The sequence below is a fragment of the Oenanthe melanoleuca genome, unplaced genomic scaffold, assembly GCF_029582105.1.
Source record: "Oenanthe melanoleuca isolate GR-GAL-2019-014 unplaced genomic scaffold, OMel1.0 S141, whole genome shotgun sequence".
NCBI classification, from domain to species: Eukaryota; Metazoa; Chordata; class Aves; order Passeriformes; family Muscicapidae; genus Oenanthe; species Oenanthe melanoleuca.
The window spans coordinates 1-14,609 of record NW_026612790.1 but is presented as its reverse complement, the minus strand read 5'-3'; the positions used below and the strand labels follow the sequence as shown (position 1 = coordinate 14,609).

At 49.2% G+C, this 14,609-nt stretch overlaps 1 protein-coding gene across 1 annotated transcript in view; it reads right to left on the bottom strand.

The window, feature by feature from the left end:
- LOC130266675 (hydrocephalus-inducing protein-like) overlaps nucleotides 1-13,651 on the bottom strand; it is a gene marked incomplete at its 5' end in the record, with an annotated part of 38,775 nt that extends 25,124 nt beyond the window's left edge. The window contains 7 exons of the mRNA XM_056515951.1: nucleotides 2,314-2,537; nucleotides 3,710-3,828; nucleotides 5,034-5,133; nucleotides 6,200-6,338; nucleotides 9,368-9,565; nucleotides 10,867-10,995; nucleotides 13,452-13,651. Of these exons, the coding sequence (XP_056371926.1) occupies nucleotides 2,314-2,537; nucleotides 3,710-3,828; nucleotides 5,034-5,133; nucleotides 6,200-6,338; nucleotides 9,368-9,565; nucleotides 10,867-10,995; nucleotides 13,452-13,651 (1,109 nt within the window). The remainder of the gene's footprint in view (nucleotides 1-2,313; nucleotides 2,538-3,709; nucleotides 3,829-5,033; nucleotides 5,134-6,199; nucleotides 6,339-9,367; nucleotides 9,566-10,866; nucleotides 10,996-13,451) is intronic.
- Nucleotides 13,652-14,609: the final 958 nt, after the last annotated feature.

The following is a 14,609-nucleotide window of genomic DNA, read 5'->3' as shown; positions in this document are numbered from 1 at the left end:
AGTGTCCATGTGGACAGGAGGCAGCTAAAGCCCAGTGGCAAGCAGCCAGCAGCCACTGATGGGGCTTTGGGCACAGGGCAGGCAGGAAAAGCCCCCGAGCTGCTGGTGGTCCCATGAAGGACCCTGAACACACACCCAGACATGGCTCCATGCCTCAGTTTCCTCATCTGGAATGTGATGGACATAAAGGTGTCCCCACAAACTTCTGTAACCAGCCTTTCCAGCCACAGGTTCCCTGCTTTGCTACTTCCTAGCTGTAACTGCTGTTCCCATGGAGGAGCTTTCTCAGGAGATTTTGACCCACACAATCATTACAGACAGAGTTTTGAGACATGAAGCCAAGGGAGCCTCAAACATTTTCTGAAAACAGTAGCAACAGCTCTACACAGTCAAGAGATGAATCCTAGAGTAAAGTAAGGAGGCTCCAGAGCCGGCACTGGGGCTGTACCATTTCAGCTCTGGAGTGGCAAGAGCAGGCAAGGAGAAACACACTCTAAGGTTACAGTGAGAAGTTCCTCCCTCCCTCAATCCCTTTGCAGGCACATGTCAATATCTTAAGTTCTATTGGTTTGTACAGTTCTTCCGCCCCTGTTCACCTTATTTGTGTTCCTCCTAGAATGTTCTCCCTTCTCCTGATCCCTAGTGGTCCTGATTTGCTGCAGTGCTCCACCCCTGTTATCCTCTTGGTTTCCCTGGTTGGCTCCCCTCCTCTGCACCACTTTTCCCTGTCCCTATTGGCCCTTCACCCTCAGACCTGCCTCTCCTATTAAACCTCATTGAACCTTGTGCCATCGACCCAGTTTTGTCTTTGTTCCTGGACTCCCTCTGAGACCCAATAAACCTCCCCTCAGATTTCCATACAAAGACCTGGCCTTCGCCTGTTTTGTCAGCCAGATTTTGTTTTTGGCAAGTGTGCTCTGGGCTCTGAAAGCACAGGTCGGTCTCAGAGGAACCCATTGAAGCACACTGCTTCAGGAAAGGACCAGCTTGTCACCAGTGCACCAGCTGGCACAGCCAAGAGCAGTAGGACATGGATGTCCTGAATCTACCGCACCACCTCACCTGTCCTTGAACTCAGCAGACAGGCTCCAAAACTCACCAACAGCCACTGAAATCAGCACTTGAAGCACAACACTCACGAGTTTATTTCATGGTTGATGCCAGTCAATGCCCACTCTGCTTTTTGGTTAAAAATCAGGACCAATGAACTCTGCCTTCTGTTGTGTTCACAGGGCTGCCACTGGCTCTGCTCTACACATCTCAACAAGAGACACCTGCCCTTGCTCAAGGACAAAGCTGCTTATGCAATAACATCCCATGACCAGTTTGGGGGAGGGACAGAGGAGAATCAATTATCTGATGGTGGAAGGTTCCCTCTTGATTTCCAAAAGAAAAAAGCAGTACTTTTCCTCCAAAAACAAAGCCAGCATAATTGTTTCTCTACTATGGGCAGACCTACTCACCACTTTTCTCTTGCTAAGCAATAACTTCCGTGTTCTTTTTTCTCCATCTGCCTTATCTCTTATGTATAATCGAGTGCAGATTGCTTTCATTTCTTTACTGCCTTGATCCAGGGCCTCCCAACAGCAACAGCCTAGCTCCAAATCTCCAGTGCAGCCAGCATCAGCTTTCCTGCTTACACTACATCATCCTACCAGCACATGGCTCAGGCTAGCAGGGACAAACCCTTGTGCTGCTGTAGTCCTGAGGACTGAGTTCTGCCTCACCTATTATCACCCCTTCTCCCTTTTGCTGGGCCAGGATTATCTCTTGCAATGGCACCAGCCCACAGGATCAGCCCTTTCCTGGCTGTGGCAAGCAGGTACCAGAGCAGTCTCTGCACAGGAGTTGGGAGCACAGCTTGTCCCCCACAGCATGGCCATGAGAAGTGAGGAGAGGCTGCTGCTGCCCATTTGGGATGGATTATTCAGGGAGGTTTTTAAAAGCACTGCTGCTGGTGCCAAATCACCCAGGCTGGCCATCTCCAAAGTCCTGGGGGCCTTGCTGGGTGTTCAGGTGGGACGTCCCAGAGCATCTACTGCCCAAAGCTGATCCATCCTACTGCCTGCTATGGCCCAAGGCAGAGGGAGATCCCTGCAGGGAAGTGTCCTTCCAGCTCCCAGGTACCACACAGGAGAGGAGGAACCAGCCGCCACCCCCCCCGCCCCGCCCCACTAAGGCAATGCCAGGATCAGAGCAGAGATTAAGATCTCAGGCAGCACCTTTTTTCTCTTCTTGAGCCCAAAATGAGGTAGGTGGGGGATGTCCCAGAGACAGCTACAGATGTGCCCAGCAAACTCCCAGAGTCCTTACTTGATTGTCAGGATTGCAGACGTAGGAGATCCAGCCACAATGAACTGGAATTGTTCCTCAAAGCTCCCCAGTATGTTGGCATTGAAGGAGATCTGGATGGTCTGGATCCCACCTGGTGCAATGGTGCCCTTCTCAGGTGCAAATTTGAAGCAGTAGCCCACATTTGCAGTTGTATGGATATAGGTGAAGGGAGCATCAATAGCTGCTTGGTTAATCAGTTTCACCTACAGCAGCAAGAAAGCAAAATGGAAATACATGTGGAATCTTCCTTTCTTGGGAATTATTGCTTAATGACACAATTATCACCCAGAAAAGGCAGAAGATGCTTTGTGCTCCTGAGTGGCAGAAGTCAGAAAAATACAACAGGACAAGTTCTGCCTTTAGGTTTTCATGCAAAGCACTGGTAACTCCACATAACCAGAGTCACCCTGGGGTTATCCCATGGACACAGAGCAGTCCACCTCTGATCAGCATCAGCAAGCCCATTCAGACCTGGCCCTGAGAGCAACATGGGGTTATTGCAGCTGCACAGTGAATCACCACAGAGCTGCTGCTGCCCAAGTTAGCACAGCTCCAGCAGTACCACCTACTCTTTCACCTTTTCCCTTGTCATGAAAACAACACAATGATAATGAGGCATCAGCATCAAAATGTATAGACAGCACCATCTTTTGATAAGAAGACTCAGCATGTCTTTCCCTTCCACAGCCAAGCTCTTGAAAATGTCTGGCATGATGTAGTGCCTCATTTTTTACCTCAGTTGTTCTCTATTTTTTTTTCCTTCTGAAACTTGACACTATTGTGGGGGAGGAAAAAATGTAGAAAAATCCTTTGCTTTATTTCCAAGAACACTCTTCTCTATTTCTAGAGTCAGAGTTGCACCACAGCTGAAGTGTGGTGAGGGACTGGTCAGCAAGGGAAGAACTCCCAAGCCCTTTGCAAGGGCCAGTACTGAGCCAGGAGGCTGGATGGCTTTCCTGTGACTTCCAGGAAGAGGCAGGAGACACTTGACTGAAAATTGTTTGCCATGGACTGAAGCTACTGACTGTAGCCAGTTTGTTCCAGCTGCTTCTGAACAGCTCAGTACAAAGGTGCCTTGTGTCTGGAGCTGCCACAAAAGCCTCTGAACGTGCAGCTTTTTGACCCAGGGTTGGTTTCATATGCCAAGGGGTTGTTCTGCAGGAAGCCTCCCAGCTGATCCCCAAGGAAGGCTGCCCAAAAGCAGGGATTGGGGTTTCATGAACAACAGACACACCTTCCTGACTCCCCCAGATTTGACCAGTACATCAAACATCCCCTGCTCACAACTGCCCAGGTTGCCAGGAATTCCACAAGTCCACCAGGCTTGCTGCTGCCTCAGGAGCCATCAGGATCCATCCCAAGCCCTGCTGCTCACCTCATAGACGTAGGGAGTGTTGAGTAAAATGTTCCCAAGGTTGAGTGTACGATTGCTGAGTTCAACCAAGGGTCCTTGGCCTTCCCCTCTGAGGCGCAGGGGCAGCCTGCTCTCACAGCCTGGGGAGAGATGTGCATTTCAGTACAATAATTCCCTCTCTTCTACTGGATTTTCCAGGCTGCCTCAATGCTAGTCCCTGACTCTGAGATAGATGCAACCAGCTCCTGATGCTGCAGGAGAAGATATGGACCCTTCTCTTCCCTCAGGAGATATCCCTTAAAGCTAACCCATGCCTTGGCTGCTTTCCAATTTTAGCCAATAGTCTGCTGAGTTTAAAACATCTCTGATGCCTTGGAGTTACAGACTGAGAAGTAATAGGCAAAATTGAAGGAAAGAAAATTTAGGTTAGATATAAGGAAGAAATTTTTTACTGTGAGGGTGGTGAGACATTGGAGCGGGTTCCCAGGGGAGCTGTGGAGGTTCCAGCCCTGAAGTGTTCAAAGCCAGGCTGGATGGGGCTTGGAGCTACCTGGTCTAGTGGGAAGTGTCCCTGCCCATGGCAGGGGCCTTGGCACTAGATGATCTTTAAGGTCCATTCCATCCTTTACATACCATGATTCTGTGGTTTCCTTCCTATGCACTTACAGGAGCTTTGAAATCCATTCACCGATGGCACAAAGCTCATAAAAGAGTTTGGCAATTGCCAGACTACCTGGCCCAGTAGCACAGACTTTGTTGGCACAGTCTCAATTTCTGACACCCAGCACTGTGTTCTGTTTCCACAGACAGAGCTGCAAGGTGACAATTCCCACACAGGGAGAGAAGGAGGTGCTGGCCAAGGGTGGTCCTTCCACAAACACCCTGGGCTCAGTGGGGCTCAGCCACCTCTGGTCTGGTGGTGTCTGGGCAGAGGGATGTGATCCAGGGTCAGGGAGCACATTTCTAACTCAGCTCCCACCACCTGATGATGGATCCATGTCAAATGGACCCATCCTGGAGGTCAGTGGTCTAGAGGGGCTTAGTGCTGGTTCACTGAAGCTGTTCTGCTCTGTAGCTCTTTGGCCTTTGTGGAAATGCTGGCAAAGTCATGGATGAAAACTTCTCCCTGCACTGCCTGGCTTGTTCTGGGATCAGTAATCCAGACACAGGTGTTCTGAGCCCTGGCCTTGCATGAGAGATTCCCTGGAAGCTGCAGGGCCAGTGGGGATGTGCCAGCACTGCCCTGCTGAGCAGGGACTCTTCCCAGCAGTTACAGGGGAGCCCAGTGGGCTCAGGCTTGCACCATGGCTTCACTGTGGGTGAGAGAAGCAGGGCAAAGCTGTACCTGAGATGTCGCAGTAAGCCACACTTCGATACTCTAGTTCTTCTAGGGGTTTAAAGGTCACCTTGATTTTGGCACAACGATTAGGCCCAATCTCTCCCTCCTAAAACAGAAAGAGACAGCAGAACATTAATCTTCAAACTTCACATTTCTTGTTTTTAACCACAGTCCTGTAAGCCTTTATTTAGAGCGTCAATGATGAGTGAACAACACAAGGAGCCCAAGGAAACACTCCAAAGCCAGCTCAACACACTGCTGGAAGCTCTTAATGCTCAGCTGGTCAGCTCCCATTCTCCACAACATTCCTACTGCTCTGACACAAGCTCTTGGTCACATCATGCTGCTGTCAGTTACAGTGGGATGGAACTGCCATTGTGCACTGGTGGCTCTTGTCAAGAAGAGAATGTGATCCCTTTCCTTGGAAATAAAAATATTAGTTTAACCTGTTTTGAAAGAAAGCAGAGATTGGGATTATTCTAGGGTTTACTCCAAGATGAGAAGGGATTTTGCACTGTGCAGACACCATCATCTCTCACAATGCCAAAATTCAGAATCAGGGCTCTGGAGGACGTGGGGGTTTGCTTTCATAAACAGCAGAGGAAAAGGTTTTCTGTCCCTGTGTGCAAGAGAACTCAAAAGGCCCATTTAAACCTTCCACCCTTGTGTCCAGGCTCACAGATGACACTGGAAGGGAGACTCAGAAATAGTGCAAGTCATGGTTACAGGAAGGGATTGGCATTTCTTAACCTTGGGCTGAATTTGGCCTCCTTTTCCCAGTGAACCACTGCATGCTTCAGGTCAATATGTGACCTGGCAGTGCTCCAACACCCTCTGCTAAACCCCACACACCACGTGCCAGGGGAGCACCTGCCTACACTAACTGGTTCCTGTGGACACTGCAAGGACACACACAGAGTGCCCTTGAGCTCGAGCCCTGGCAGCAGAGCTCGGCTCTGTCAGGCTCCCAGTCCTGCCTTGAGCCTGCAGGGCAGAAATGCTTTTAGCAGCGAGCTCTGCAGCCACACCAGAAACTTGATGTCTTCCCTCTCAGCACATGGAGCCAGCTGAGGATCTGCTGAGTGACCACAGCCGGGAGGGTGGGAGGGAGGAGGAGGAGGAGGAGGAGGAGGAGGAGGAGGAAGAGGATGAGGTTCTCAGCTATCACTTACCATTGGCTCAATGGAAAAAATGTCATCGGAGAACAGCATGGGGTCTTCTTGCACCTTTGCCATCTCCTGCTCTATATTTTCCTCCCCAATGGAGGTTTTCAGCGGCGCCTCGTTCAGTGGCTGCAGCAAGTAGCACTGCCTGCAGCCACAGGGAGAGACAAAGGCAACAGATCATTTAATAAGCCACATATTTGCAGAGAGAAGTGGGAGTGCAGGAGAGCAAAGCACTTGGGGAGGAGCAGCAGCAGCTCCCCAGCAAGTGCTGACCCCAAGCCCTGGGGATCCAAATGGATCAGAGGATAACTTGTTCACTGGCACAGCAAATAGTTTTCCTCCATGCTTGGAAGCTCAGGAGAGTTTTGGAAAGCCAGCATCCCTCAAAAGAACCTCCTGGCTCAAAGCCTCTGCTAAAACTGAGGGAGAATCCACCAGCCACCTCAACTGGCTTTTGCTACCACTGAGCTGCTTCGGGGAGGCAGATGAAGATCACGGAGCACCCACTGCAGGACTTCCCTGGGAAGGGGAGACAAAGCTGGTCTGCAGCTATGTGTTAGCAGCATCACTCTTTGTTTCTTCCATTTCAGACCTGCCCTGTTCCCTACTCTGTCTTTCACAAGAGAATCTGAGAGCACTTCCAAAGGAAAACAATTAATTCAGACATCACATCCCTTCAGTGACATTCAAGGTTTTAGATGGATGAAAACAGGCTCTGGGAGGGGGAGGGACTTTGTTGTGTGGGAGGAAGACAGCAAACTCCAAGAGAGACCTTTTCATGATGCAGAGCTTTTGGGATCCCATCCCAGTACATGGTAGTAGAATGTCGTGAGAGGGAAAGGATCCTGCACTATCTCCTCTCATTAAAAAGTTCTCTCTGCTCTGAGATCTCAAAAGCTTCTGTGACAGCAGGACAGTGGCCTTGGAGTTAAAACCATCCCTAAGACTCGAAGTAAGGAAGAACAAAATGTCCTGGTGACAGTCTAACTGGTAGGAAGACAGATGTAATTGGGAAAAAACCACAAAACCAAAACCAGTACGAAGTTTTCCTTGGGGAAACCTAGTTCCTTCTGAGGGGAAAATGGATCATCTGGAGTACAGGCTGAGCCAGCCATGTGGAAAAAACTGGAAAGAAACATCCCAGGGAAGTAGCCAGAGAAGGTAATGGGATTTTCATTTAACACAGAGACCTTGTATGGAAGTCAGCCACTGTGTAAGTAGATAGAGAACAATGGAAAACCAAGAAGCCCAGGGCACTAAAGGACCCTCTTGCCACCATTCAAGTGGGCGAGGGTCGATCTCCTGCTCCTTTGCAGACGATTTAAAATGGCTCTGGGGAGTGCGAGCAACCTGGCCCGAAGGAAACAGGAGCTTCCCGTGGCAATTGGGCACAGCAGCTTTGGCACAGCAGGTTTTGGCACAGCAGGTTTTGGACAGCAGGTTTGGAATAGCAGGTTTGGGATAGCAGTTTGCACGGCGTTTTTTCAGTTTTTGTGCGGCAGGTTTGGGACGGCAGTTTTGGGCAGAGCAGTTTTGGGATGGCAGTTTTGGGATGGCAGTTTTCACACTGCAGTTTTGTCATGGTGGTTTTCACATGGCAGTTTTGGTATGCCAGTTTTGGCATGGTAGTTTTCACACAGCAGTTTTGGCACAGCAGTTTGCGCGGCATTTTTTCAGGTTTTGCACAGCAGTTTGTGCAAGCAGGCTGAGAAGAAAGGGTGCAGCCACCCACCCTCCTTGTGTAGTGCGTTGTGTCTTTTAGCTGGTTGTGAGGTGATTGCCTTTTTTTTCTTTCTTTTTTATTTCTGCTTTTTTCTTTTTATTCCCCAGCAATGGTTTACAAGTGATCAAAAGCCATTGCTGCTGCTGCCAGCAAGAGTGTACTAACTCAACTCAACCAGAACCCCCCAGGAAGGACACAGCTGTCCTGGCCCCTGGCTGCAGGGAGGGTCTGAGCCTGGTGTTAATATCAGAGAATAGTGCAAAGACACCTGCGTGCAGTGTGAGCAGGTGAATGATCTGCTCTGTCTGGTGCAGAGCTTAAGGAAGAAGTGCAAAGGCTGAGGAGCATTAGGGAGAGCAAAACGGAAATTAACTGGTGGAGTGACACCCTTCCAACCCTGAGGGAAGCTCAGCAAGAGTCAGAGGAGCCCTGCCCTTCTTGTGATCAGGCAGAAGGAGAAGACCTAGGAGACAGTGGGGAATGGAAATGGATCTCTACTGGGGAGGTAATAAAATTCCATCCTGACCCCCATCACCTTCCCAGGTGCCCTGACAGAATAGGTATGAGGCCCTGGATCCAGATGACACTAAAGAAAAATTCTGTCTGGAGAGTCTCCCAGTTGCACTTTGTCTGTCAGACAGATCACAGCCTCAAGTATTAAGAAGAAAAGAAGGGTAGTGGTAGTAGGGGGCTCCCTCTGGGGAACTGAGGGCCCTGTATATTGACCGGATCCGTTCCACAGGGAAGTCTGCTGCCTCCCTGGGATCCAGGTACTGGATATCACCAGGAGATTCCCTAATAACTAATGAACTTCATCTCTTCACCACTGTCTGGGGTACAGTGACCATGAGTTCTCAATATTTGGTGAAACAAGGAGGGGCATCAACAAAACTTCCACTCTGGACTTCTGGAGGGCAAACTTCAGCCTGTTCAAGAGACTGGTTTGGAGAGCATCTTGGGAAACAGCCCTTAAAAACCAAGGGGTCCAGGAAAGATGGACATACTTCAAGAAAGAAGTCTAGAAGGCAAAGGAACAGACTGTCCCTGTGTGCTGAAAGATGAGCTGACAGGGAAGACAACCAGCCTGAAAGGGCAAGGAGCTTTTCAAGGAACTAAGGGGAAAAAAAAAGGGGGTATCACCTTTGGAAAGAGGGGCTGGCAAGTCAGGACATGTTTAAGGATGTTGTCAGGTCATGTAGGAAGAAGATTAGAGAGGCAAAAGCCCAATTAGAACTTGAGGAAATCCAGTCATTTCCCAAAATGCCATCCTTGGTTGGAATATGGACCTGGAATGCTAAGTGCTGAGCTCCTGAAGCCCAGGACACAGAGCCTAGTGCCAGGCATGGTTTACTTGGCCTAAACCATTCAAAAGCACCAACACCCCCCTGAGGCCATACGTTAGTTTTAGTCTTGGGCCATGTATCTCGCTGAAATGCATCTTTCAAACCAACCTCCTCTTCTCTTCAGCCTCATCTTCCTCAGTACGAAAAGCCTTCCACTGGAAGTGGGCTGTGATGTTACTCCTGTTTCTGATGAACATGGTTGTGTAGTTTGACATGGTGATGAAAGTCTTCCCAAGCTTCACGGAATTTGTGCTCAACTCAACGGCAACATCTACAGCTTCTCCGTGAAGGTTTGTGTGGATTCTTCTTCCACCTGGAACAAAGCAAAGAGAGTCTTTGCTCAGCTCAGTTGCTGATGGAAGCACAAGGAACAGAGCAAACCACAGGTTGCACAAGAAAGTGTCACAGCTTTTAGCTGAATGAGCAGTTCTGTGGATCACTACATTTATCACATCCTGACAGCTCTGCGTGTACAGCGTGAGGATGTCCTGGGCACCTCCTTAAACATCTTATTTCTGAGTGTGCCTGTAGAGATCTGGCCCCAAGGTGTCAGTAGGTACAGTGAGACTGGTCAGATGTGCTCAGGTGAGCCACTCAGATCACTGGGATTTCTGCATCAAAGTCCTTCAGGTGCAGTGAGGAGCCCTGTTCAGTCCTGGCTTGCCCAGGCTCTCCCCTGGGCATCCCACGAGACTCCTGTCTCTCCTGATCCCTTGGATCCCTTGTTGCTGACAAGCAAATATGCCTGGGGGCATGTGGGCAGAAAAAGGAGGCCCAGAGGAACAAGTGAAGTGACAGCCCACAGCAGGGGGGACACAGGCAAGGAACACAACCAGTTGGCTCTGCAATATGACAAACCTCTACAAAATGAACACCAGGAAAATCCTCATCATCTCCCTGTCCAAACCCACAGCCACATCAGTCTTGAAATATTTTATATTGTTCTGATCTCGAACACCAAGCTGGAGCATTTAAAATTAAATAAAAAGGGGACAAAGGAAATATTAATAAGTACAGAGAAGCTTCCATATGAAGATTGAATGGATTCCTCAGTCTAGAAATCAAATGGGAGATAGATGTGAGAGATTTGCAACAGCATGAACAGTGTGGGAAATGGGGAGGAGGGAAAATTTGTCTTGATTTGTCACCAAACAGGAACTCAAGGGCCTGAAAATGTTATTAAACAGAAACTCCATATATGTGTAGAGGGCAACATAGAAAAAGGGTCTGTGACAGGCCAATGGAGAAGCAGCATACAGGACAGAGGTGTGCAAGAAATACATTGCATTGGAGAGAGTCTGCTGGAGACCTCACACCTCACAAACAGCAATAAAATGAAACTTCAGCCAGGCATAGCCACACGATAGTGGAGAATCAGGGCTCCTCCTTCCTCCACTCAGCAACTCCCAGCAAAACAGGATTCCAAAAATCTTAGCCCTGTTAGTTAGAGGGGATCCACTTTATCAGCCCCCAAACACCAACGAGTTCTCAGTTTTCTTTGGGGTAAAGCTGTAACAGGGGAGGTACACCTCAAGGGAACTGAGGGGGGTGGGACAACAGGGAGTGATGGTGCAGAACTGTCCTGTGCCCCGTGCAGTGGCCAGCACTCACCTGTGTTGCAGCACACTGCCAGGGACCCAGAATGGTCACCAGTTGTCAGCGGGTGAAATCCCACTGTCACCTGCATGGTGTCACCAACGCCCAGAGTTCCGCTGGCTGGAACCACGGAGAAAGGACTGCAACACAAAGACAGGGATCAGGACTCAGGGGGACATCTGGGCATAATTCTTCTTCTGCAGTGCAGGTCACTTCAGCTCCCTTGGGCAAGCAGGGAGCAAACAGATCACAGTCAACAGAAGACAGACAGAACAGACAGGATCAGAAACAGCTACTGACCCACTTCTGAGGAGATCCAGCTCTCAGAAGATCCTGTGGGATAAAATGACCCATCTCCCCCATACTCTGCATCCAGCAAGATCCTTGCATCTCTCTGCAAGGAGACTCAAGGCTCCAACTGCCAGCAATCCCATCAGAGAATGGTTTGTGAAGAGCACAGAGAGAGTTAAGAGTTATCTGCATGCACAACTCGACACTGACTGCCTCAGGAACTTCCCTTTTGCTGCTGCCTATAAACCTCATTTCAAGAGATGCAAATGTTAGGGCACTACCTGTCCTGTGAGATTACAGCCTAGGAATCAGACAGGGAGAAGGAACTTTGCCTTGAAGACCAAGAAATAATGAGTGTCGAATTTACAGTGTGGTTCTTTGCTTTATTTTACCTTGATAGCATCCTGATTTAGCCTAAAAAGGGCAAATTTTATCAGCATTTCAGTGAAAGCTGCTCTAAGCAAAGGAGCAATCAAAACTCTGAAAGAGTGCAAATGACTTGCTCCCACATCTGCCCCAGGGTGATGCCAGGACTTGTGCAGGTCTCTGCTGGGGCTTGGGGTGGGCAAGGCACAGGATTTTTTTCTTATTCTTTTGCCAGAAGTTTCACCAGAACAGAGAAGCTGCCAGTTAAGGGAATCCCTCCACACTTCAGCACTACCTTCCATCCCATCCCATCCCATCCCATCCCATCCCATCCCATCCCATCCCATCCCATCCCATCCCATCCCATCCCATCCCATCCCATCCCATCCCATCCCATCCCATCCCATCCCATCCCATCCCCTTTCCACTCCTGCCCCATGTTACATACTCCTGCCCTCAGATGGCAGGCTGGGAAAAGCAATCCTGGGGGTGACTTCAGGGATTGCCTGAGAAAGAACCCATCTTCTTATTTTCAAATTGTCTGGAGAAGAGGATCCAGCCAAGGTCAGGACTCAATTGTCAGGACTGAAAAACTGAGTGCAAATAAGCCCCTGCATGTCCTGCATGCCACCCCGGCCTGTACCCACCAGCCTCCTCTGGTACTGCTGTAGCAGTCATCTCTCACATAGACCTGGCTCCCCAAGACCCAAGGACACAAGCTCTACAGTTAAACTTAACTCCTCTGAATTTCAGCCAACATCACTAAGCTCTTCCCTGAGCCCATAGGTAGAAGAGCTGTGAAGGAGACATCCCTGACACTATAATAACCAAATGAAAACCTCTACCAAGAGATGGGGCTGGCAGGCTAAATTTTGGCCCTTTAGCTGTTAATTGTGAGCTGTTCCTTAAGATAGTTCTCATCCTGTTAGATCTACCCTTCCAGTGAATCACTACTGCATCTGACAGGTAGAAAAGATAAGGTATGGAGGGGATTTTAATAGGTTGTTTTCTTCTGCTTTTTAACTAGGTCCATTTATATGTTGGTTTTCTTGTATGGCATCTAAAGACAGGTCCAGATCTCCCAATGGAACCTGGCAGTCCCCAGACACTGGGCTTGCTTTGAGCACTGTCTGCTCAGATGATTTCCAGAGGTCCCCTCCAGCAAAAGTCATTCTATACTTCTATCTTCTAAATCAGTCCAATTGCTTTTCACATATTCACTAAGTGTCTCATATTTCCTATACACCTGTGCATACACCTATGGGCATGTGGTATATTGATAGGCATTAGAGGAGCTCACCCTTTATGAAAACTCCCATTGAAGAATTCATGATCTTTCACCAAACATTTTACACAAACCAAAATGAAGAACCAGCAGAAATACAGGAACTTCAGAGTATTTAAAAAGAAATCTCAAAGAAAGGGGGCAAGACTTTATTCAGATTTAAATCACCTGTTTGAAATTTTAAACTGGCTTTCAAAGGTTTGTCATAGAACAGAAGAGGTGACTGATGCCCTCAGCTGACAAGGGAAATCAGATCAGCTTTAAGTAACAGGAACTGCACCAGCTGCCCACAACACAGCTCATGTTGGGCATCTGATGCAGGGATCACTGGAAAGCCAAGCGCCTGTGGCCTCTCAGAGAATGGGTCTGTTTGGCTGACAGTGGTGAGTAACCATTTCAGAAGCTGCTTGTGCCCAGGAGGGTGCAAGCCAGCTACCAACATGTTCCAGCACCCTCCAGGAAATCTGGGAGAGAGAAAGCTCAAAGGCTGCATCCTGCATAAACCATGAGAAGCAACAGCAAAGCCCACATGTCCTGCCCATTTCCAGCCGGGGCTGCAGGGCAGCAGCTCCCATGCTCTGCTTCTTTTGTTGCCCTTACCAGCTCTGCTATCACCCAAAGGAGTTCTGCACAAGGACAGATGAGCTGCCTCACCTCTGGGTGCTCATCTGGAAATGAGCTTCCAGGCTCCCGACGTTGCGAAGCAGCACAGTTTTCTGGGTGCTGTACTTGACCGGGCACTGCGAGAAGTCCAGCTGCTCAGGGAACTCCAGGATGGCTCGGGCTGCAATGGCCCGAATGGGCACAACCACCTGTTCCCTTGGAGTGAGGCAGACGAGCTGGTGGGAATAATTCTGCAGGAAAACAAACTAGCTCAGCACAGGGCATTTAGTGCCATCCCCATGGCAGAAAAAAACCTATTTCCTGTAACACTTCAAGGGCATTAATTTATCTATTCCACCCCAAAATGAACACTAAGTTCTACTAATATGTCACATTTTAAAGGCACCAGTGCACTTTGCAAAACCTGTCTCAGTGCCATTGACCTGTCTCTTGTGTCACTTGGGTCGTACAGAGAACTGCCCTAGGCCACCGCAATTTTTACTCTAAATTTTAATGATGTTAAATAATTCCTAAGTCACTTCTAAGGAACATGGAGCTGGGGAATACAGGACATTCCTCTTTAGGTTTCTATATTCCCACTGTTGGAGAATAGGACAAAGTGTTAAACTGACTCTAAGCAACAAAAGGAAGATGAGAAAACAGATGCACCCAAAGAGCTCCTGCACTTCTGGCCGGGTGTAGAAACATCACTTGGCTCAGAACTCCCCTCTAACTTTGCCTCTCCAACCAAGTCAGGAGAAGAACAGTGCTAAGAGGTAGCAGGATGCTGTTGGAAAGAGCCTCTCTCTGTTCCCCTCCTCCCTTCCGTGCCATGTCCTAAACCCTTCTGCATGAAGAAGCCTCCAGATCACAGCACTGACCCTCCAGATCACAGCACTGAGATCAGACTTGCCAGGGTCTCAGCACTGGTATTCAAACCTCCACACAGAAGCTCGTTTCCCATGCAATGGGTGCCAGTGAACAGAGCAACCACAGTGACAGGCATGAAGACAGGGCCACAGCAGTGTCACTGCCCCAGGCTCTGGGGTCACAGGTCTGCCTGCAGGTTGTACTGCCCTACACGAGCTCTTTCAAGCAGGTGTCCAAGTCCCCTGCAGCTCACCAGCCTCCTGCTGACTAAGGGCCCCTAGAACTCAGTGTGCCTGGGCCAGGCTGGGCTCATGGGCACAGCACATCCTCTGCCCTGGC